The sequence below is a fragment of the Hemicordylus capensis genome, chromosome 1 (genome assembly GCF_027244095.1).
Source record: "Hemicordylus capensis ecotype Gifberg chromosome 1, rHemCap1.1.pri, whole genome shotgun sequence".
NCBI classification, from domain to species: Eukaryota; Metazoa; Chordata; class Lepidosauria; order Squamata; family Cordylidae; genus Hemicordylus; species Hemicordylus capensis.
The window spans coordinates 75,037,495-75,062,636 of record NC_069657.1 but is presented as its reverse complement, the minus strand read 5'-3'; the positions used below and the strand labels follow the sequence as shown (position 1 = coordinate 75,062,636).

The 25,142-nt window shown below is 43.0% G+C and overlaps 1 protein-coding gene across 4 annotated transcripts in view; it reads left to right on the top strand.

Moving 5' to 3' along the window:
• The window catches only part of UBR1 (ubiquitin protein ligase E3 component n-recognin 1), a 183,595-nt gene that overhangs the window by 81,317 nt on the left and 77,136 nt on the right, over positions 1-25,142 (top strand). For all 4 annotated transcript variants that reach the window (XM_053271283.1, XM_053271299.1, XM_053271291.1 and 1 more), the window contains 8 exons: positions 3,773-3,875; positions 10,105-10,153; positions 11,438-11,592; positions 12,621-12,720; positions 13,836-13,945; positions 21,600-21,689; positions 22,757-22,938; positions 24,318-24,523. In XM_053271283.1, the coding sequence (XP_053127258.1) occupies positions 3,773-3,875; positions 10,105-10,153; positions 11,438-11,592; positions 12,621-12,720; positions 13,836-13,945; positions 21,600-21,689; positions 22,757-22,938; positions 24,318-24,523 (995 nt within the window). The remainder of the gene's footprint in view (positions 1-3,772; positions 3,876-10,104; positions 10,154-11,437; positions 11,593-12,620; positions 12,721-13,835; positions 13,946-21,599; positions 21,690-22,756; positions 22,939-24,317; positions 24,524-25,142) is intronic.

The window sequence follows — 25,142 nt, the reverse complement described above, 5'->3', positions numbered from 1 at the left end:
CTTGGCTTTTGTTAAACAGGGCCTCCTTTCTGGTTTGGGTTGGGGGAGGTATTTTTTCTGTGTCTTTCTTTTTTCTTTTTTTGCCAGTTGTTACTTGTTTTTACAGATTCTCCATTAGTTGTCCACCCACTGTATTTTAATTTATTGTATTGCTGTTGTGGGTGGGTAGGTGCATCGTTTAATTTAGGTTTTTTGGATGGGGGTCCCCCCAATTTTTAAATTTTTTTAAAATGCCTGCACCCACAGAGATCATGTCTGAGCTCCGTGTGGCAAGCAAGGCTCACAGCCCAGTGGCAGGCAGAGAAGATGCTGGCATGGGGTCCCGCAGGTTCCCATTGGCGAGTTTTTTGCCCCAGGTGAGGTGGTGGCACAAAGGCTCTCCTATCTGGCTGAGCCAGGTCCAGGACCAGTGGCAGGTCCATCAGGTGCACCACCAGTGCCACTGCCCTGTGCAGAGCCTGGTGTTTGGGAGGCTCTCCTGCCAGGGAAGCTGCTTCCGTGGAGGACAGGAGATTGATGGCTGGCAGTGCACCCAGATTTTTCCTCCTGGTTGGAGCCCCTTCAGTGCTCCTCTCGCCACTCAATGTGGGCCCCCTGATGATGCCCAGGTTGTGGCGGAGTCCACTTCTGGGTCCTTCCAGTCTGGCTCTGAGGAGGAAGGGCCTGCTGCCGAGGTGGAAGCACCCCCTCAGCTGAAGCTGGGCACTTCCTCCAACGCGCCGGGTGGAAGAGGGGTGGGTGACGGTAGCGGGGGTCCACCAGCAGCCCCCCAGTGCTGCCATCACCAAAGAAGGCATACAGGACTTTCAAAGCCACCCAGAGCAGCAATCTTTGGTGGCATTTTGAAATTCCTCAAGATGTCCCAACTTGCTTGCTGTGTTGACTGCAGAGCACAGGCCAGTTGGGGCAAGGATGCTAAGTATCTGGGAATGATCTCCATGTAGTGACCCATGTGACGGCGTCACCCAGATCTCCTTGACTCTGCTGACAGCGCTAGTTCGGCCAGTGTGCCTTCGACTAGTGCTGACCAGGGCTGTGTGAAGGCTTCCATAAAACAGGGCACGCTGCTGGTCAAAGCGGTGGGCACAGTCATTGGGCAAGAAGTGTCTTGGTAATGTGGACCCACGTCTCCTTACCGCCTCATAGGGGAGTTGATGGCCACCGATGACCAACCTATTCAGGTGGTTGAGAACCCTGGCTTCCGCCAGATTATCCAGACCCTCGTGCCTGACTACACGATCCCCTCAAGGACTACGTTAAGCTGGACCATGGTCCCCTCATAAGAACATAAGAGCAGCCTTACTGGATCAGGCCCAAGGCCCATCTAGTACAGCATCCTGTTTCAAACAGTGGCCCACCAGATGCCGCTGGAAGCCTACAGGCAGGAGTTGAGGGCATGCCCTCTCTCCTGCTGTTACTCCCCTGCAACTGGCACTTAGAGGCATCCTGCCTTTGAGGCTGCAGGAGGCCTATAGCCCTCTGACTAGTAGCCGGTGATAGACCTCTCCTCCATGAAGTTATCCAAATCCTTCCTAAAGCCATCCAAGTTGCTGGCTGTCACTATGTCTTGTGGCAGAGAATTCCATAAGTTGATTATGTGTTGTGTGAAAAAGTACTTTGGTTTGTCAGTCCTAAATTTCCTGGCAATTCCGACCTGTACGTGACATGCAGGGAGCTCATGTCAGCCACGCTGCGTGCAGCACTGGCTGACACTATCATGCATTTCACGACTCATTTGTGGAACAGTGTGAGTGGAATGCATGCTGCTTTCCTGGTCCTTACTACTCACTGGTGGGGCCCAGAAGGGACCTCGGGTGCTGCCTTTGGCTCTAGCACGTCCCACACCGCATTTCAGCACAGGTGGGCCCATCTTGCACGTGGGGACCTTGGATGTCAAGCACACCAAGGAGGAGGTGGCAGCTGTACTCGGCTACCTAACCGAGGAGTGGATAGGTGCACTGGCGGATTAAGGCATAGGCAGAGGAGGCATCTGCCTATGGTGGCAACATTTGAGGAGTGGCAGTAGCTGGGGGGAAGGGGGCGACTGGGTGAGGGAGCTCCCCCCTCTATCACCTGAAGTACATTGCTGTTGGCGGTGGCAGCTGGCTGCAGGGAGGGGTGGGGGGCGAGGAGGGGAGAGTGCCTGCTCTTTAACCTGAGAAAGCCCGCTGATGCTATGTGGGCAGCGCGATCTCCTTCCTCCTCCCCAGTGACTGCACAAGGGCTCTGCTATCCATAGCCCATTTCAGCCGGAAACAGGCTACAGATAGCAGAGCCCATGTGCAGTCAGTCACTGGGGACAAGCTCACTGCCACCCACGAGCCATGAATGGAGCTTAAAGTCAAGCTTCATGCATGGCTCGCCAGTGGCAGTGAGCTCCTCCCCTCCTCCCCAGTGACTGACTGCACATGGGCTTTGCTATCTGTAGCCTGTTTCCGGCTGAAATGGGCTATGGATAGCAGAGCCCTTGTGCAGTCACTGGGGAGGAGGGAGGAGGTCGCGCTGCCCACATAGCATCAGTGGGCTTTCTCAGGTTAAAGAGCAGGCACTCTTCGCTCCTCCCTGCAGCCAGCCACCACCAGCAGAAAACTTGAGGGGACAAAAGGGGGGGACTTCCTCTTCACCCAGCGCCCCCTCCCCCACTGCAGCTACTGCCACAGTGGCAGCTTTTTAAAAAAAAAAAAAGGAAAGGGAGGAACATTCCTCTTGCCGCCCCCAGCTCCTGCTACTGATGTGGATTTTTTTTAGGGGCTGCTAAGACCTTTTTGCCTAAGGGCGGCAAATGGGCTAATCTGCCCCTGGATAGGTGGGTTGCCACACCTCACCCTGGGCTTCATCGTGACAGACAATGGCTCCAACATCAAGGCAGCGGTAGAGTCAGTGTTGGAGCAAATTAGGTCATATACTCTTCTACTGTTCAGAATGGAGGAGCAATTCTTGTTCATTACATTGTAACAGGCTAAAATCTTTTTTAAAAATTATATTTTTTAAAAATGAGCCCCACTGGCTTGGGGCTTCAGGAGGGAGTTTTGGCACAATGTGCCTTGCCCCCAAACCCACTTTGGTGCCCAGGCACCACCCAGGGGGGCAGATAGGACATCCTCAAATTCCCATTATTCCCTATGGGGAAAATGTAAAAATCTTCAGTAATTCATCAATGATAACTGGAGTGTCAGATTTGCTTTGGGGTTTGGTGGGATCACCCACCCTGCTTTGGTGCCCCTAGGTGCTCTGCATAGGGAATAATGGGTGAGTTTGAGTACCCATTATACCTCATGTAGAACCTTTCAGAACTGGTCCAACTTGCGTTCAAATTTGAACCAAACCTAGAGGGGTGGTGTTTAAGTTAAACCAAACCTACCCTCCCTGGTTAGAATTGTGTTCAAATTCAAACCAAACAGGCCACGCCGCTTTTGTGCACACCCAGACTCAAAAGATTATTAATATATGGCAAAAGTTACTACTGTAAGCTTGCAGGCCCCAGACTGTATAGGGCTTTGAATAACGAGCATGTTGCATTGAGGCTGGAAGCCAGTGCAGATGAGCTAAGATGTTGTCCAACTAGTCATGTACTAGAAGTAGTGTTTCAGTCTTTCTGTAGGAACCTTCTTTGTTGGTAAAGTGATACTTCAATTCCTATTTCCATATGTACCAAAAGGCTCATTTCTGTTCCCTTTAAGGCTTTTACTGAAAAAATTGTATTTGTTTGCTCAGGTGTAAGCAGTCAGTGAAAATGCTAGTCTGACTTGGGTGATAACTTTTTTTAATTAAGGAAACCAGGTGTATCCGGTCATGGAGTTTATGAGCTGAAAGATGAGTGCCTCAAGGAATTTAATATGTTCTTTTACCATTATACAAAGACTCAGCACAGCAAGGTAAGGAAATATAACATTCACAATGAAAGACAGAAGTTGGACATGTATTTCTGTTGCAATCCGAGCAAACTCATTAGGCGTGAGAAAGAGAAGAAAGAATGCTAACTTAAAATCAATGAAGTGAAATACACTTTTTATATTGTGCTTTTCAACAAAGAGCAGTTTTCAGAGCAGTTATGTAGCAAAAGAGAAAATAATTCCTGCCTCCAAAAGGGGTCAATCTAAGAAGAAACACAAGGAAACACTAACGGCATCCAGTGGAAGGGATTCTATGTTGGAATCAATGAGGACAGTTGCTTCCCCTTATTGATCTCTTTGCCCAGTTAGCAGGGATAGTTTATGGCCTCAGGTGTCTCTGCCTGTGAACATTGTCAATTTGGCACTAGCAACTTCTATTTTAAGTATGTGAAACTCAGTTTTGGCAGCCAATATAAGAGCCTGTCCTTGGATGAATTAGTATCTCTAATCTAGACAAGAACTAGAAGAAACCGGTCAGGAATTGGGGGTGTGCAGCATGGAAATTCTATCTCAAATTTCCAGTTGCTAATAATTTAACTAGGCAGAAATGCAGTGAATAGCAAGCCATAATTCTTTCCCTGTTTGCTGTTTAATTTGCAATGGATGGAGTCATCATGGAAATTTGTGCAAGGGGATGCCAGCCAAACTTAATGATGACCATGCTTCTCCCCCACAGTCCTGGCAGCTGGTGGACACCACGTTTTTTCACGCAGAAGCCATCTTGGAATGAAGCAATGCCATTGCATAGCATCATTCTAAGACTTCTGGGTGAAAAGAAAAGTCAGTGTCAACACAATAAAACACACCACATGAGGAAAGGTGAACCTGGATGGGGTGGTAATGGTTTCAGGGTCCCTCCTCATCCATTTTGAGCTAAAGGTTCTCTGTAGCTTTAGATTCTAGCTTTAGATTCTGCTCAGGATGTCATTTTGTTCCTACCAGTTCTAATTGGCCTTTCACAAACCCTGTAGCTTGCATTCTGTAAGGCAGTGATCTGTGTGATCCATATGACAATCATAAGTCTTGATTCTGTGCCTGCGTAGAACATGGGTGGAATATCCAAGCTCCTTGTGGCGCTCAGGCACCTCTCCTTGTGCTTGGTGCGACTATTTCATCGGTTGGAGTGCACTTCTTTTAGTCCCTTTCTGACTGCTGAAGCGTTCACCTTGTCAGCTAGGGCTCCTTGGTTGCATTTGGTTCTACACCTACCTACACACACACACACACACACACACACACACACACACACACACACACACACGTTAAGTGTTTTTGACTTACTGGACGGGTTGCTGACTTCTCTTATTGCTAAACAGACTGGGTTTTGTTGACTGATTTAGACTGTTTTCCCGGTTTGTTGCAGCTTGTTTTTGGTATCCAGTTTCTCAATGGACATTAGGAAAAACTTTTAAGAAGTTCAAGGATTGTGGGGAAAGTTGCCCTCAATAGATCAGCATGACTCCTGTTCAGGCGAGGATCATAATACAAGAATTTGCAGGATTTGCATGTCCTTCTCTCATCAAACTTAAAAAAAACAACACCAGGCACTTCTACTCTGAGCAGCTCTGTACGAGCAAGCACTTCACCTCTGGCATGGATTCAGTGCTCTCCATAGCTGACCTTGCCTATACTGACCTTGTTGTTGGCACAAACTGTGTGCAGGGTACATGTGTTTCAGATACATCTGCTCAGGCAATTCAAGAGGAGGATAGACTCTCCTCTGGGGAATATTATACATCATCTTCTGATTCGGATGGTGAATCTGCAGCAACAGGACACCCTTCTGACCCATCTCTAGATGAAAATGTACTGTTTAGATCTTTTATCTCCCCCTCTGAGTGAGGAGTTGAAGGCATATCATGTGCAAGTGTCTTAGATGGCTTATATTTTGGGTCTGGAGTTTAAAAAGCAGACATCAGAAATTATAGACCTTGTCTGTGTCTTTATGGCAGCTTCTCACTTTTCACAACTAGTTGCTCTACCTATGCTCCTGGTCATTACAAAGGCTGCATGGGATGTAACTCCAGCCTCTAAGAGACTAGAAGGTACTAAGTGCAAAAGGTGAATGGCTCTTTCTTATTGAAGCATCCCACACCAAACTCATTAGTGATAGACTGTGCAACTTTAAGCAAATGTGGCTGTCACCACTCGGCACCAGTAGACAAGGAGGGCTGCAAAATTGATAATATGGGTAGGAGAGTGTACTCTATTGTGTGTCTGTCGGTTAAAATTGCAAATCATATGACTTGCATGGCCAAATTGCACCACTCATTCTGGGAAAATTTGCGACAGGACATTAAGGGCCTACCTACCAGAGGAATTGCATCAGAACTGCAAAGATATCTTTAAGTCCACAAATACTACATGCCAAATTTTTTGCACAGCAAAGCACTTAGTAGAGACACAGTCAAGGTCACTGGGAATTGCTGTTTCATTGAGAAGACATGCATAGCTACGGATATGGAGGAGAAAACTGAGGGCCTTCCCTTTTGATAGGGCTTGTTTAGTCAAGAGACTGACAACATGATGGAGAAGTTAAAGAAATCAAAATATACTGCGAAAACATTTATAGACAGCAACTGGCCCTATCCATCCCCAGCACAGCATCTCTCCAGTGGCTGTTGCTGGTGTCTATCTTATATTTCTTTTTTTTAGATTGCGAGTCCTTTGGGGAAAGGGAGCCTGTTTGTTTGTTTTGTTTTGTTTATATTTATGTAAACTGCTTTGGGGACTTTTTTTGAAAAGCGATATATAAATATTGGTTGTATTCATATAGTACACAGTCTTATTCATCTTTCCAGAATAAGCCTTCCACCAGCATCAGTCTTTTAAGCCACCAGAAAGGAGGGTTTACAAGAGACTCTTATCATCAATATCAGTGAAAGCACTACGGCACCCAAAGGCAAACAACAAGAAGACTTCTGTAGTAAGCAACAGGAGCCAAGCAAGCAGCATCTTTGATGGTTTGACTGTTCTGCCGGATTCCATAGCAACTTCCATCTTTATAAGACTAGCGAGCTATGCACCTTCATGGCAAAACAAATATGTCAATATAGGAAGTTTTGTAAAATGACGCTGCAAGGTGTCGTTCTGCTCCTTTACAAGGCAGAATGGCTTGCAGAGTTGGATTTAAAAGATGCATACAGACATTCAAAGCAACCACAGAAAGTATTTAAGGTCCACAGTGGGAAGTAGTGTACTACTATATGAGCTTCTGTTCGCAGTATGAGATGATGCCTTTCAGCATCTTCCTATATTGCTGCTGCCCGATATAGATGTTTCCCATAGTCTGGGAAACATACCAGCAGGGATTCAAACCAGCAACCTCTTGCTCCCTAGGCAAGTTACTTCCCCACTGTGCCATTCGGTAGCTCCCTGCGACTATTAGACAAGTATTTTTATATTTGACAAACTTAAAAAGCAATGGTTTGGCTAATGTTTCCCCGGAGGTCCACTTCACAGCAATATCTTCAAAACATAAGGGATGGGATGGCAGGACTGCGTTTTCTCATCCAGGTTGCAAAAAATTCCTGAAGGAGTTAAATAATATATATTCTCCAGTTAGATAACCAACTGAATAGTGGTTATCTTTCATTGGTTCTTTCGACTCTGAGAGCCACCTTTTGAGCAAATGGTTGCCATTTCTTTGAAATTACTTTCATTGGAAACAGCATTTCTAGTTGCCAAACTAGTGCAAAGCGTTAACAGCTCTAAGAATTGACTCACCATATTAAAAATGTATTCCTGACAAGGTGATCAAGTGGATGGATCCTTTGTTCTGTCGTAAGGTGGTGTCATATTTTCACCTGAATGAGGATATAGTGCTGCCCTCATTTTTCAGAAACACTACAACACCTTCACATGCTTTGCATGTTCAGAGGTCACTCTTATTTTACTTAGATAGGACTAACGGCTATTGTATGAGGAAACAACTTTTTGTAGCCTATAAGTGTAGGTTAAAGGGTCATCCTATATCATGGCAACACCTGTCCCATTGGCTGGTAGAACTAATCTCTTTAGCATATAAGGTCCAGAAGATAGAACCACCACACCCAATTAGAGCTCACTCTACTAGGGCTTATGTAATATCAGCAGCACATCGTTCAGGGATCCAAATGTAAGATATCGGTAACATGGCAGCATGGTCATCTGAACTACCCTTTGTGAACACAATGCAATTGACTTACATTCTACTATAGAAGCTAATTTTGGAAGGGGAGTCTTGAAGAGAATTTTTCAATAGCTTACTGCTCCCTCTTTCTGGGAAAGCTTACTAAACACCCAGGCTTATGGATGTTGTACAGATCACACTACAGATAAAAAGGTTGCTCACCTGTAACTTATTATCTTTAAGTGATCTGTAGACATTCATAAGACACTCCCATCCTAGTGCAACAGTAAATGAATAGAAAAAGACTTACCTTTGCTCTCTAGAAGACTTTGTGGAATGATCGTTGTGTGGAGGTGATCATCCAGGAACCAAAGGAAGCGCACTCCAACTGCTGAAATAAATGGTTGTGTTGAGCATGTTGGGCGGTGTTTGTGCACCACGAGGAGCTTGGATATTCCACTCACGAGGTCCTGCACAGGCGCAGAACCCAGGCTTATGAATTTATATGGATCACTTACAGATCATAAGTTACAGGTAAGCAACTACCCCTCCCCAGAACCTTTGCTCCAGTACCTAGATTAGGAAATGAATGGGCAACTCTGATTCTTCCAGGGATTCCTCCTGCAAAATGGTGAATCAGCCACACAATTTTTTTTTTGTTGGGATGAGTCACTTAGAAAATGAGAAGAGAGCAAATGGTTTTACTCATATACTTTTGTGAAAGCTGCAGTTGTGAGTTTTACTTGTGCTATACTTCTTTCCGTGTCTAGCATTATCTTAAAAATGCTAGTCGTTTTTCTATTATTATTTTGAATATCTGTTATATTTTGAAGAGTGAGTTTATATGTCAGAAAGTTATTACCTACCCATTACCTACAGATAGCAAATTTTGCATACACAGTCCTGCCATTGAAATTAGCTGATTGAACTATTTTTTACACTGGAATATGCAGAGGAAAAGGTTTTAAAATGTGTTTGGGGGGATTTTTAAGCAGAAATTGTGAATATAATCTGATTTCAACTGTTCTGAACAGATTTCTAACACTCAATCAGATCAATATTTCAAAAATGGCATCATGCCTAAGAGAAGCAGAAGATCTTTCTTAGATTAAAATTTTACTAAGATTTCAAATTTACCACATATGGTAATTTCAATAAAATGAATGTTTGAAGTTGACATCCTAAAAATTTCAAACTCTTTTACTTTCCTTTTGCAAACACATCTATATATTCAATTCTCTTAAACGTACCCGTCACTAATCCCATGCGTGGCAGCTCTTGAGAGAGCAGCTGCCTGGGGGTAGTGACAGGGATGGGAGACAATGGTGGTGGGCCGGCCTGGCCCAGCTGCTGGTTGGCCAGAGGCCACGGGCCTGCCTGGCCCGGCCACCCGCCAGGAGGAAGAATGTGGCGGTGTGCTGGCCTGGCCCAGCAGGCCAGCTGGCGGTGGTGGGCCGCCCTGGCCCGGCCGCTGGTCGCCTGGAAGAGGCTGTGGCAGGTTGGCCAGGTCTGCCCGCCCGCCGGGAGGAGGTGGCGGGCCGGCTTTCCGACCGTCCTGCAAGCCAGAAAGAGTCGGGGGGGAGGAAGTGGGCCGTCCTGCCAGAATGCATGGGGGGGGGGAGAGAAGTGGGTGGCGGTGGGAGGGGGAGTGGCTATCTGGCTGGTCAGAAAGGTGGGCATGCAGGCGTGGTGGGTGGGCCAGCCGGAGGTGCAGATGCTCTGCGCCCAGCCCAGTTAGTTCATAAGAAATTTCCTTACATATTAAAAAAAAAATCCATATATAGTTTAAAGAATTTGTGGAATTGTTTATGCAAAATAAACTCACACTTTGCAATTACCTACAGATATCAAACTTTGCATAAACAATCCTGCTGCTTAAAGCAGGTGAATGCACTACTTTTTACACCAGAACATGCTGGGGGAAAGCTGTAAATGACTTTTTAAAACCAAAAATGACTTTTCAAGGGCATGATGGGCCTTGCCTGTTAGTTAAGCATATTTAATAAATGTCTAGCTGTCTTTACATCTAAGCTCAATGTGCATTCAGTCAAGAATTCTCTAATTTTGTTGGTATTCTAAGATTCCTGCCTCTCTTTACAGGCAGAACACATGCAAAAGAAAAGAAGAGTGCAGGAAAACAGAGATGAAGGTAACAGGCTAGAATGAGGGATGAATTAGATGAAGGGATGTTGACTTATCTGCCTTGCTTTACTGATTTAGCATTTAGCTTCAACTCCTAGTCATTGCTTAGCCACTATAGTTTTCGAAAAGATCCTGTTTTTCATAGAAACTATTTGAGGTTTGTATCATATTGGAGGATCTAAAGTGCAGTGCTGAGTAAGCTTCCTGGAATGGGATGGCGGCAGACCTTAGATGTAGTGGTGCACAATGGGCATAGGTTTCTTATAGAAGAGGGAAGGATCCTCCTATTTGGGAAAAGAGCATCTTTTTGAGATGCTCCAGCTTGGGTTTCCAGGAGTACCAGTCAGCAAATCATAGCAATAGGATGTTTGAAGACAATTAATCAGGCCTTGAACTCATATATACAGACATTCATATCAGACACCAGTCAAGCTCGCTTCTCCAGCAGCTCAATACCCCTAAATCTCCTCAAAAGCCTTCGAAATCACAAAATGTAGTGCTGCTGTTACCTTTCACGAAAAAAAGGTTTTCGAGCAGTTTCCATAGCAATATGTTTAGCAAGAAACTGAAGCTGGCTTAGTCTGATATAATGCTTACCACTAGGGATGTGCACAAATTGCGATTTGACACACGATTTGGAACACATCCCTGGCTCCTTTAAAATGGAGGCGCACAGGTATATACCTGCCTCTTCGCTGCTCACTGACACTTCCTGAATCCGGAAGCGGTGCTCCTCCCATCTATTTACATGCACTGGCACACATGGTCTCCGCGAATGCAGGGAATGTGTTCCACATTGTGTGTTGACTTGCAGTTTGGGTACATCCTTACTTGCCACTGAGCAGAGTTGCATAGGACCACTGGGCCCATGGTGCAGTGGCAGAACACATGCTTTGCATGCACAAGGTCCCAAGTTCAGGTTCAGGAATCTTTAATTAAAAAGGTCTCTGAACAGTAGAGTACAGAGAAAATTCCGTGCGAGACCTTGGAAAACTGCTGCCAGTCAGAGTAGTGAGTACTGAACTAGATGACCCAATGATATGACTTGGTATGTGTGACTTCATATGTCAATGTCTGATTATTGGGTCACTTTCCAAGAGGAAGTGTATCCACATCACCTATTTTTCACATAAGTGTGATGAATGGTGTCCATTATACTGATGGAACATTGGAATAGTTCAAAACTGTCTCTGAATATATAATTTGAAGGCTCACACCTGAATGGGTGAATGTCTATACTTCTGACTTCTTTTGGGCTGTTTCTTAGATGTTTGTCCATTTTTGTTTTTAGCACTGCCACCGCCACCCCCTCCTGAATTCAGTGCTGCTTTCAGAAATGTGGTGAAAATTCTGAACTGTGATATCATGATGCATATCCTTAGAACTGTCTTGCAAAGAGCACTAGAGCTGGAAAGCCATTTGTGGACTGAAGCGATGGTCCAGATGGTAGGTTTGCCATCCATGTCGTTTTCTGGATTTCTGTTTTGACTATGTGATGTATGTATACTTGGAGTTCTTTGCATTCAGTTCTTTGGGGATTTTCCTGTTATATCAGTAGGCAAAGTGTTGAACATGAAGGTCTTAAGTACTGTAGATGTGAGTTTTCTCAATTATGTCAGAGTAATAAATCTGGGTAGCTGTTATACTGTAAAGTTTATGGTTTCCTTGCAGTAACGTGTGTGCACCTCATTTAAATTCCATCAGATTAGAGGAGAAGAAACGAATTTCAGTAATTGATTTTTAAAATAACTGTATGCATCTTTATGAAAAGATACTATATTTGGCTTATTGACAAAATTGGAGAGAAACAGCATGTACAAAGCTAGTATGTACAAGGAATAGAACAAACTTATAGGTCAAATTTTACTGTTAGTGTATTTTATTTTTTAACTAAAAAGAAGAAAGAAACACAAGGGGAAACAATTATTTAGGATAAGATGTCAGTGTCATCTTATTGATCTGTAATGGTTAGCTGATAGGTAATTGAGTCCAAAGGGGTGTGTGTGTGCGGGGGGAAGAGACACGTGTATAGGCTCTCTTCCTCCTCTTATATGGGGTTCCCAGTGGTCTCCTATGCAAGGGACTGATCAGGCTACACCTGGCAATTCTATAGTGTCAGGTGCATCCAGTCTGTTGACTGGTCCAGGAAAACCTATTTTAACCAGCCTTTTCAAGTCATTCTCATCAGATGTATCTCAGTTTCAGTTACAGGAATTTTGGGGGTAAATTTGCTCAAACCTCCTACATTTACATGATTCTGTGTAAGACAGCCCAGCAGCAAAACAGGAACACTTCAATGCCCAGTAGTTTGCTTGCTGCTTTGTTATACAGTCACATTGAAATTAATTCCTACTTGTTAGGTGCTACGTATCTAAGTGATGGCAATCATTTTTTTCTCCTAAATACAGCTCATGACCAATATAGGAAGAAGCACTCCTGAGATAATATTTGATCTTTGTTTTACCTTCGTATAGGTGCTTCACCTCCTTGCTTTGGGTTTATTGGAAGAGAAGCAGCAGTTAGAGAAGATTCCAGAGGAAGAAGTGACCTTTGATTTCTATCACAAAGCATCAAGTAGGTGCCCCCTTTTTTTTTAAAATAAAAGCAGAGTCTTCATGAGCCCATTACTGGAGTAAAAAGTTAACATTGATTCAGGAATTGGATTTAGTGTCATATCAGATAATCAAGTTATAAAATAGGTCCTAAATGGAAAGTAAACATTTACAGTAAAACTGTTGTGCTGTAAAAACTGTGAAAAAGCTATAAAACTTTTATAGGGAGAAACGCTTACTACATAAATGTTTTGAAGTTTTAAAATGTTGAGGAAATTATTCACGTTGGTCAAGTCTTGATCTTTTTTCAGATATCTTCCCTGTGTTAAGATAGTTTCAGCCTTAATCTGTAGGCTGCTTCCATTTAGGACCCCTACTTTATACTGTAGTTGTTGGCCTTATGTTTATTGTTAGATGCTTACTTATGCTTATTGTTGGCCAGAATACCTTTTTAAAAACTAGAATGTAAGCAAATTGCATACAGTTATAGCTATGGAATGGGTTATAGACAGTCATTTGGATTACGTTGTCATCACATTCAAAGAACGCTTGGCAGACACGAAATATATTAGTAGAGAGAGACCGTGGTCAGTGCACATGGCAAAACAACAGGATAGAACAACAATGCCTGGTGTATAGAAAAATCATTTAAGAGAGATGGTTAATACATTAGTTATTAGAGGATCTGTAATGGAATGAAGATAATACAGCTGCATGTCCTTGGCCCACATTTTACTTTCCTCTCTTCCACCTCGCTTCCCTTCATCTTCCCTTCTGCCTTATTTGTGGATTAAGAAATTGTTGCCTGGTTGTGTGTAATTAGAGTGGAAGCTAGAACAATATAAAATTGTGATCCACAGAAAGAGTTGGAAAAACACTGAAGCTGACGTGTTTGACATTGCAATGTTTGTGATTATCTGCTTTTCTTTTTCACACAATAAATGAAGGTCCTTAAGGAGAAATTTCCATTGTAGTGATGAGTCAGCTGTTACATAAAGAAAGCTTATAATTCTGAAATGTGCTCAAACCTAATACTTGAAGTCATAGCAGCGATTAGTTGAAGGGAGAAAATGTTGAGCATTTAACTTATGAGCATTTATGTGTACATTAAAAAAAATCTGTCTCTGTTTGCCAAAGGAATGGGAAGCTCTGCTTTGAATGCAATGAACATAGTAATGATTTTGGAAAAACTAAAAGGAATTCAACAGCTGGAATCACAGAAAGACATGATCAACTGGGTACTACAGGTGAGCTAGACAAGAGACAAATGTATAAAGCCAACTGAGCACTTTACAAAGAATGTGCTAAAGTTGTTCCACAGGATATTGATTATGCATAGAGTAATCTCTTCACTAGATAATCTGTATAAATATTTCTACTCTTCTCCTGTTTAAGAGGTAAATCATTTTTTAAATCAATTCTCTTTAGCTTTGTAGAGCTTCTAAAAACTTGCCATTTGCCATAAATAATGAAAGGGTAAACCATAATTTAGTCACCCTAAGTGGTTCAGCGGGGAAATGCTTGACTAACAAGCAGAAGGTTGTTGGTTCGAATCTCCACTGGTACTATATTGGGCAGCAATGATATAGAAAGATAGTGAAAGGCATCATCTCACACTGTGTGGGAGGAGGCAATGGTAAACCCCTCTTGTGTTCTACCAAAGAAAACCACAGGGCTCTGTGGGCGCCAGGAGTCAAAATCGACTTGATGGCACAATTTACCTTACCTTATCTTAAACCATAATGTAAAAATTCCTAACTTCGCACATGCATTGATGAGGTTAGATGTTATATGACAGATTTATGAACTATGAATGGTGTGGAGTAAGTGAATAAAAAGAACTCTCCCTTGTTGCATAAAACTTAACTCAGTCACCTATTGAAATGGATTGGCAGTAGGTTACAATGAACTTATGACAAAGGAAAGTACTTGATTGAGTATACATAATTTACTTAGGCACTCACTGCCCCATGATGTTAGTGGAGGTCACAGATGGTTTAAAAGGGGTTAGACAAGCTCATGGAGCATAGATCTACTTGCATTTTCAGAAGCACTGAATACCATTTTCTGGGGAGCAAACGAAGTGGAAGGACTGTTGACTTCATTCCTGGTGTGTGGGCTTTCTGGAGGCCTCTGGCTGGCTATTGCTGTAAACAGGTTGCTAGACTAGGTGGTCTCCTTTTTAAAAACATTTTTTGTGTGTGAAATAAACTTCATATGTAAACAATACATATATTAACTTTGAGTTTCATTTAACGTATTCTCTATATTAAACTCAGAACACCCACTCACCCCTTTATAGCATTTTCATTCCAGTAGTTCTGAGAAGAAAAAGCAACAGAGGGAAGGCGGAGGTGGGTGGGGACTAAACAAAAACAAGATTGAGGGTGGGGAAGAATCAAGTCAAAGCCACCATCAGATATAGAGCATACTGGGTCAGAAGATAAAATAACATCATCTGTATATAGCAAATCTTTGAGCTCTTCATCTCCCATAAGAATTGCATTGAGAGAATGGGACTGCCTGGCTGCTGCTATGGCCCCTGGGCTAAATCAAAAAGTAAAGGAGATAGAGAGCAGGGGCAGCTAAGTCTGGTATCACTATAAAGGTTAAATGCTTTAGACAACTGCTCTCAGACTAGGACTCGCAAGGTTGGGCATCTGTAAAGGGCATGGATGCATGAAGTAAAAAAAAAAAAAAAAATCAGCCAAACTCCTCCAGTACAGCAAAAAGAAACTCCCAATTGATTCTACCAAAGTCCTTCTTCATGTCCAGGGAATAAAGTGCACATGGAGAAGTACCGCCACGTCCCAGAGGCCACAAATACATCTAATAATAAAGCATTGGATCAGAACCTCTATGACTTGAAATAAATACTGTTTGAGTAGGATGAATGAGATCCAAACTGCAAGTTGATAAGCACCTAGCAAGTATTTGGAGACATAATTTTGGAGTCTACATGAATGAGCTATATTGGACACATAACTGTGGATCTCTGTCAGGCTTCAGTATGACTGAGACTGTTATCTAATTGATTTACAGAGCAGCCAGCCATCACTTTAATTCAGGAGTGAATTAATTCCAATACCACCAGTGCCAGTACATTATTAAACTTCTTGTATCATTCAATCAGATTCCCATCTGGACCTGGAGCCTTTTCATTTTTTGTATTCTTGATGGACAAATCAATTTCTTTGTGTGAAATGGATCCCCCCAAGTATGCTCTTCTTTTCAGTACTAAAGATTGATAGGGAGAGTGAAGAATTGAAAGTTTCAGTTTCCATGATTTTTTAATCTAAGTTATCTCTTTTATATATATTGGCACAGAAGTCTAAATAATTGATTTTAGCAGCTTGATTCCAGAGTTGGCCACTGGAATCGCTTATGTCTCTAATAATTTTCCTTTGCTTAACTGGTTTCAGTTTTTAAGATGATAAAACTGGATTGTGATCTGTTGCCATCCATAAGCCTAGGTTCTGCACCTGCGCAGGACCTCACGGGTGGATTCTACAAGCTTCTTGTGGCACCTGTGCTCCGCGCCTCATCATTCATTTTGGCGGTTTGAGCACCATTCCCTCAGTTCCTTTGTGACAGCCTTAGTGTTAGCTTCATTCAGTTTCTTCTCCTCAGTTTAATGATCAAGATTTGTTATCTTAAAAACTGAAATCAGTTAAGCAAAGGAAAATTATTACAGCCATAAGAGACTCCAGTGGCCAACTCTGGAATCAAGCTGAATAAAGAGATTCTGTAAGTAAAGAGATTGGACTGTTGTTTTCTGGCTCTGTGACACTGGACCATTTTATCGTTACTTCTTCCACTTATTGGACATTAGCTTCTATCTGTGTTTGCCTTATTTGTGGACTTAGCTATCCAAATGGATGGTAAGAAAACTTCCAAAAAATATGTTGACTGTGACGGCAAGTTACCATCCACTGACCACCACAATAGCTACTTCTTTATGTCTGAGCGAGGAACATAGGAAGCTGCCTATCAGTCAGACCATTGGTCTGTCTAGCTCAGTATTGTCTACACCAGGGATTCTCAACGTTGGGTGTTGTTATTGCACTTCAATTCCCATAATCCCCAACCAAAGGTCACTGGGGCTGGGGATTATGGGAGTTGGTCCAATAACATTTGGGGACCCAACGTTGAGAATCCCTGGTCTACAGACTGGCAGTGGCTTCTCCAAGATTGCAGTCAGGAATCTCTCTCAGCCCTATCTTGGAGAAGCCAGGGAGGGAACTTGGAACCTTCTGCTCTTCTCAGAGTGGCTCCATCCCCTGAGGGGAATATCTTATAGCGCTCACATGTGGTCTCCCATTCAAATTCAACCAGGGTACACCCTGCTTAGCTAAGGGGACAAGTCATGCTTGTTACCACAAGACCAGCTCTCCTCACCAGACCAGTGCCTCCACTTGTAAAATCTGTACTTCATTCTCTCGCCAAACTCTGAAGAATAGAGTCCTGCGTTTTTGGACATCATTGTATGAGCAAGTGCTTTGACCACTGACGCCTCAATCTCCCATCTCTATCAACATCGTTGACAACATTGAGATCAATGTTAAGTTCTGCAGTGGCTGCACAGTTTAAATCCTCAACATCAGGTTGAGGGACACGGTTTTAAAGTGCATGACAGATATAGCAAAGAGCTCTTCCTCTACTCATCAGCCCAAGAAAAAATGCAAGGCATTGGACAAAGACTGATCTCCTTCTCAGTTGCCAAAGAAACACAAGGAGAAAAGCATTCGCTCAGCCTCGAGGTCGACAGGCAGCACCCCATCCCTAGCTGCTGAACAGTCATCAACGTTGAGGTAGACATAGACAGAGGGAGGATTGACTGTGCCCTGTGTCCACCGAGACACTGTTTTCTCTCTTGTACTCTACAGAGTCCTCTTTTAGTGTATATCTTTAAGGGCTTTCTGAGTCAAGGTTTGGATGTTGACCCTGATTTGGATGAAGGGGAAATGTCCATCTGAAGACAGCATCCATGCCTCCAGCACAGTTTATGCCTTCTGGTCCTGTCACTCATTCTGCAGTTGTCCTGCAAGGTGGTGATGCTGGCAAGTCCTGTTTTCAACCTAAATCTCAGTGTAAATGTGTACCAACCAATGGGGAATCCTCAGTGAGTTTATGACTACCAGGCTGCACCAAGGCTTCCTAGCTGCTGGGATGGCTGTAGGGAACTATTTCCCCAGGATTCCTTTATGATTATGAGAAGTATTGTTTGTGGAGATTTCTAAATCACAACAGATTTCTAAATGGAAAAATGTAGACATGTGCAGTTTCATTCAGGGGATCCAGGAACTTGTGCTGTTCAACAGAGTTCCTCTCTCTTTAGAGCCCTTGGCTCCATTGGCTAGTATCACTTCTAGTCTGCCTCAGACTTAAACCTCTCTGCCTCCTACCACTATGAGTTACATCAGCCACAGGATGACACAGCTGACCCATTATCACCTGTCGCTAGCCATGATGTGCAAGTGGAGAGCAGATTTTCTTCAGAGGGTGACTATAACTCTTCATCCAACTCCGAAGCAGATTCAGCGTGTATGGAACATCCATCAGATCCCTCACCAGAGGAGAAAGTTCAGCCTACACCTTCGCTCTCCCCAAATGAAGAATTGAAGGCGTATCGCCTACAAATTTCTGAAATGGCTGAGGCCTTGGGCCTTGAAATCAAGCATCAGACAACTGAAGTGAAGGAACCTATATGTGACTTTATGGCTTTCTCTCACTCTGCTCAACCACTGGCACTCTCAATGTTGCCTGTTATATCTAAGGCAGTACAATCTGCTTGGGAGGTGCATCAGATTTCTAGACTCACTTTAAAGTGCCTAGAAGGGCTTTATCAGGAGTAGGATTGCTCATTTCTAGTGAAGCATCCAACTCCAAATTCATTGGTAATTGACTGTGCTACCTCTTCTATGTCTGGTCGCTATCACACAACTCCAGCTGATAAAGGATAGAAGATTGTAATGGGCCGCAAAGTATATTGTACAACTTGTCTATCTAAATCAGGCCTGCACAACTCAAATGACCTGGTGGGCCGAAACCACCCGTGACTTGGTTCATGGGGGCCGAGGTCAATTCTTAGGGTGCTGATTATTAGAGTAACACTTAATATCAATCAATCAATCAATCAAATTAAATCAAATTAAAGTGAAATTAATTTAAAATGAATTTAATCAAAATTTAACTTTTGACATTCTAGCAGGCCAAGATTAATTTAAATTAATATGAAGTAAGTTGAATTAAAATTCATTTTAATAATATAAATATTATACAATCTGTACAAAATACATAATAAAATGCATTGTTTTTCCTATCCACCTCTGCCAAATCATCACACATAACACGGAACACTTTTAAGGGGGGAAAAATATGAGAAGCTCTTCTCATAATTTTGGAAAAGAAGGGAGAAGTGGAAAGAAAGATGGAAAGGATGGGGCAGGAGGCTTGGCTTGAGAGAGATGCACAGGCAAGGGTCCTCAGCCAACACTTGCTTCCAGCTGGCAATGGGACTAGGCGTGTGTTCATCCCCACAAGGATAAGCCTCTTGGGACTCCTGGGGAAAAAAAAATTAACATGGAAGTAGAAAGGATGGAATGCAGGGTGGGGCAGGCGTTCACAAAGAGATCCTCTCCCCATCAAACAAAAGCAGCCAGTTTCATCCCCTCTCACCTTGGGCAACAAGTTGCACCGAGAAGTCACGCCGTACTCATCCATGTGTCATCCATGCAGCTCCGGGAGAGGTAGGCACGGTACTCCATCTGTGCCTTGGCTCCACGCCGCAAGAACAGGAAGTAGACATAGCCCCCAGAAGCAAAGGCAGCTGTGTAGCTATTGTTGTAGTCCGAGAAGTCACCCACCACCAGCTTGCCCATCCCTTCATTGGAGAAAGCCTGCGATCCATCCAGCTGCCAAATGGTGAATGGCGGGATCCCTCCAGAAAGCTTTGCAGTCAGCCCGCGACCCACAAAGAGGAGGTCTCGGCCACCATGCTGCCCCACCAAGCCCACAGTTGAAACCCGGGGCTCGTTGGCTGCCACAAACTGGTTGTCGCCAGGATCCTCTGGGCGGTACAGGACTTTGGTAATGTCTGCCAAGGCTCACTTCTCACACACACCCTGGAGGAGCTGCCCACAGACGATCAGCTCCCCGGCATGCTCATTGGGCAACAGGAGCTGCGGACAATCGCAAGGATCCTGGAAAGGAAGACACTCGGGGCTGTCTTCCTGTGGCCCTGTGCGCGTCCGCTCCACCAACCTCAGCTTCCGGTCTGGCTGCAAAGGAGTTTCCTTTTAGAAAATGGGCGGCGGAGAACTCCCTGCCATCCGCTTTGCTGGTCTGGCTGCAAATGGCTTCTAAGAAGCCTTTCGCGCATGCCAGACCGGCAAAGGGGAAGGGCACAGCAGGGGAGTTCTCCCACCACCCTTTTGCAATGGGAGGGCTTTTGCAGGGCAGGGGCCAAGAAAAAAGGCCTCGCGGGCCGTATGTTGTGCAGGCCTGATCTAAATAGATTGCCAACTGTATTGCCTGCATGACAAAATATCACTCCTTATGGGAGCAATTATTCCAGGCTGAGAAGAATCTGACATGGAGAATTCATGACATGGAGAATTCAGAAAACAGTTTGCAGAGAACGTTTTATTAAATGAACTAGCATTACACATCAACACTGAGCACTGCCAAACATTTGTCAGAAACTGAGTCCAGAGCTATGTCAACTGCTGTCTCTATCAGGCAACATGCTTGGCTTCACTCAACGAACATGCAGAATGACATGAAGGAAAAGATTGAAGAACTGTCTTTTTATGGCAAAGGTCTTTTTAGTGAAGAGACTGACAACAACATGCTTCAGTAGCTGCCACTCAAGTTTCAACTACCTCTAAGCACTCATAAACCTTATGGGGTACCTTTTTGAAGTCCTTCAGTTCTTCTGCCATGACTGTTTGCTCCTCTTTAATTTCTCCCGCTGTTTTAATAACTTCTCTTTAATAGAATATAGCAAAGGAGTCTCCCTCCTCAGTCTCATCTGCTGCCGCAACCATCTTTGGTGGGGCTGATCAACCCGTTGTTCTTATTATCTTTTGCTCTTTTTGTAAGTTCACTAGGGTAACAAAGATGACTCCATCTTTAGGAATGCAATGTGTAAGTTTCCAAATTTTGCTTAGCTCAAAACATGATTTGGGTGAAAATGGGGGGAGGAGTAGCAACAGAGCTCAACTGAACAGCACCATTTTCTCCCAAACCTGTCAGGTGGTGCTTTGGCTTAATCCATCAGAGTTTTTAAAAAATGATTATTGATTGATTTATTAAATCTGTATACCGCCTTTCATTAAAACAATCCCAAGGCAGTAGGGATTGATTAGTCCTTAACAAAGGTTTGCATACTATTTGTGTTAGCCCATAATCACACTTACTCTACTAATATTCCTGCAGCTCCATAAAAGAGGCTTAGAGGAGTGCTTTTTCAGATAGGGGGTCATTCCATCAGTGCTAGTTGCCATGTGTGCTGATTGTAATACTGCTTTCTTATGAACTAAGTCATCCTGAAAAAATGGGGCAGTTAACTGGTGGGGTCTTCCAAGTTTTGAGAACCATTGGTTTAGTATGGGGTTCTCAACCTGTGGTACTCCATATGTTGCTAAACTACAACTCTCATCATCCCCAGCCACAAGAAATTGTAGTTGAGGATGTAGTTCAGCAACATCTGGAGTACCACAGGTTGGGAATGTCCAGTTTAAGAGATTTTAAATGTGTGTCTCATTTCTAGATTAAATAAAATGAGCAGTAGTTTCTGAAACATTGTAATATGATGGCTTTTGATAGGCTAAATGAAACAAGCTGGAAATGTATACAATATGTACAGTCATTTATTAACCATTAAATCTTCGTTCCCAGATGTTTGAAAGAATAAAACGTCTGAGAGAGAAGTCTTATTTGCCAACAGTAGCCACTGCATCTGGGTCAGAATCTACAAAAGCCAATGAGGTAACGATAAAACAGGGAAGAGATAATATCTAGATATTATTTTACATTTAGGATTTTAAGCCCTGGATCCACAGCTTCAAGTATTTAAATGCAAATTTAAATTTCTGTTTGTGATTAAGAGAACCACATACTTTACATTTGAGGACGCAAAATACTTTGCAAGGAGCCTCTCCATTTGCCATTTCCACTAGCTAACTGCCATTTCCCAGCTAACTAAGCAAAGAGCCACCTTTTCAAGTGGTGATTATCTTATATTTAGCAGGAGGAGAGCAACTAGCCCTATCCAACCCCAGCACAGCGTCCCTCCAGTGGCTGTTGCTGTATTTGCCTTATGTTTCTTTTTAGATTGTGAGCCCTTTAGAGACGGAACCATCTTACTTAGGTATTTATTTTTCTATGTAAACCTCTGAGTGAACTTTGGTTAAAGAGCGAAGTAGAGCTGGTCTTGTGGTAGCAAGCATGACTTGTCCCCTTAGCTAAGCAGGGTCTGACCTGGTTGCATTTGAATGGGAAACCACATTTGAGCACTGTAAGATACTCCCCTCAGGGGATGGAGCCACTCTTGGAGGAGCAGAAGGTTCCAAGTTCCCTCCCTGACATCTCCAAGATAGGGCTGAGAGAGATTCCTGCTTGCAAGCTTGGAGAAGCCACTGCCAGTATGTTTAGACAATACTGAGCTAGATGGACCTATGGTCTGACTCGGTATATGGCAGCTTTCTATGTTCCTATAAATATCCATCGGCGTAGTATATAAATATCTGTAGTAGTAGTAGTAGTAGTAGTAGTATGTCTTGCAGTTCCCTCTGCAACCAGACTGTACAGAAGCAGGTCACAGTGGGAGCTATTGGTCACTGCCTTATAGGAATATAAGGAGCTGTAAACTCACTTGCCCTGAAAACGTCCTGTGTTTTGCAAGCCTACAGAGTTTAACCAGCAGCTAAATGCACTCTGTTATGCAGTCCTACTCCATTACTATTATTGAAAGAAGACAGGGTCTCTTATTTTCCTGGTTGTATTTTCTGTTAATAAATAGGTTGCTTGTTGTTGTTGTTCTGCTGTTAAATAAGATGCAAAAACATCAGGACAAAGAGAAGGCTGAGAGGAAGAGGAAGGCAGAAGCCGCCAGATTACATCGCCAGAAGATCATGGCCCAGATGTCTGCTTTGCAAAAGAACTTCATTGAAAGTCATAAGCTGCTATATGAAAATACACAAGAAGCACCGGGAAGAGATCTTATGGAAGAAGAGAGGTAGGAAGAAAGAAGAATCAATAATAAAATTTTGACTATTTTTTTGTAATAAAATATAGACTAGTGAGACAGAGAGAGATTCAAAATAGCCAGCAAGTGAATGGTTTTATTAGCTCAAGTGGAACCAGGATGATGATCCTGGTTCTGATAAAGACAAGGCATTTCACAAATTGTTCAGTGCATAGGTATATATGGAGAATTGTGTACATGAAATTGAGTAACGGTGCTTTAACGGTTATGGGACAAGGTCCAGACTAAGTTATTCATGACTGAGCGCCATTGAAAATAAATGAGGTAAAACCAGACCTAACTAACTTGAGTCCCATTAATTTCAATGGGACTTTGACTAACTTAGTCTAGAACCTGCTCACAGTTTTTACAAAGTATGCCAATTGAAAGAATAGCTTCAGGAAGAAGAAATAAATTGATTATTTGTTGCTCACCTATAAACCTTGCTCATATTGCAGGCCAAGTCAAAGCTGTAGAAGTCCCTTATGGCTTCATATAGCCCACCCGCCCCTTTTGCTTGTTTTGCAGCTAATTGATAGACTAGTTTGGAAACCATTCATGTCTCCTATGCTTGGGTATCATGAACTAAGCATACTTTGACATCTTGGGTCAATTGTCCACTTCTCCTTGTGGTTAAGGAATGAGCAGGAGATGGAGTGCATGATCATGAGGTCCACTCCCAATCAGTGGCGGCTAGTGAGAGCGGCACAGGGGGACAGTGAGAGGCACCTTTAACAGTTTTTACCAGTGATACCGTCAGCACCTGGATGCTGTGGGGAGCAGCGATGCCCCACCTGGCATTATGTACGGCAGCTGCCCTGTCTGCAGCACTCACCCGCATGGCGCGCATGCACATGGACCATGTAAAAACTGTTAAAGGTACCTCTTGCTGCCTTCACCAGCTGCCACTGCTCCCAATTTTTTCCATTTGTTTATTTATCATACTTCTATCCTGGGGTGTGTGTGTGTGTAGAGGCTCCTAATGTCTCTGTAGGTGTTTTCACAGGGGAAAATCATCATGGGCCTAGACTTTTCACTTTAAACTAGAGTGCATGATAACTATTTTCAAATATTAAACTGAAATATGTGATCTATGGTTTCACAAAGCTCAGTAAAATGTTAACAGCAATTGATGGATTACTGTGCTAATGCATTTCTGTTCAGATCAGTTTTGCTAAGAAATGTTTTACTTGATAACTGTTATAGTCAACCTCTGCTTTGGTGACAGCTCAACTGAAGAGTAAAGCAATTAATGTACAACTTTTTAAAAAGCATATCTTATTTTGTTTAAATATAAATGACAAATACTTTTTGATTGCTTGTCTTAAGATCTCTGTATGTTGACCAGAAATCCATTGTTTCCTTTATAGCACTCCACCAATTATAGACTACTCCAGAATTGCCTTGGGACCCAAACGAGGTCCGTGTGTTACAGAAAAAGAAGTGTTGACGTGTATCCTGTGTCAGGAAGAGCAGGAAGTGAAGCTAGAGTGTGCTGCCATGGTTTTATCTGCCTGTGTCCAGAGATCTACTGCCTTAACCCAGTGTAGGGGGGAAATGCCTAAAACTTCAGGGGGTATGTATCTTCCTTGCTATGCACCAATTGACTTTCTGGTCTCTTTTCCTTCAGTGTTGTCTTTGGTGCTGATCTCCATTTTCCCTTGAATCTCCTTCTAAGCCATCTGTTTACATAGTTCAATTTGCAACATTTATGTACCAATTTTCAACAACAAGGAATCTCAAAAGAATTCATACAACAAATGGAAAACAGTTCTCTGCCCAAAGGGGCTCACAGTCTTAATCACAGTTGCTCTCAATTATATTTTAAACTTTATGTAAAACAACTTTTGAATAAAAATCCTCCTTTTCCCCCATGCATCATTGTAATGAAATCCTAAGAGAAGTTTTGCTGTTGTAGTCTGGGACAAATGAACTTCATAGAGTTGAGTTTAGACTACCAGTTGGCAGCTCCTAATGCTGCCTCCTAGTTTAAAACAACAATCCCCTAACTTGATTAGTGAAAGAGTAAAACTGAAATACTGTATATTGAATTTAATTCAGAATACTTATTTGTTGACAGACTATCTTAATGGATATTTAATGCATATTAAGATCAAGTACTGTTCCTGATTTCCAAATGTGCATCTGTAAAATTAATTTCATTTTTATATGCAAACCTAAGTTCTTATCTGATG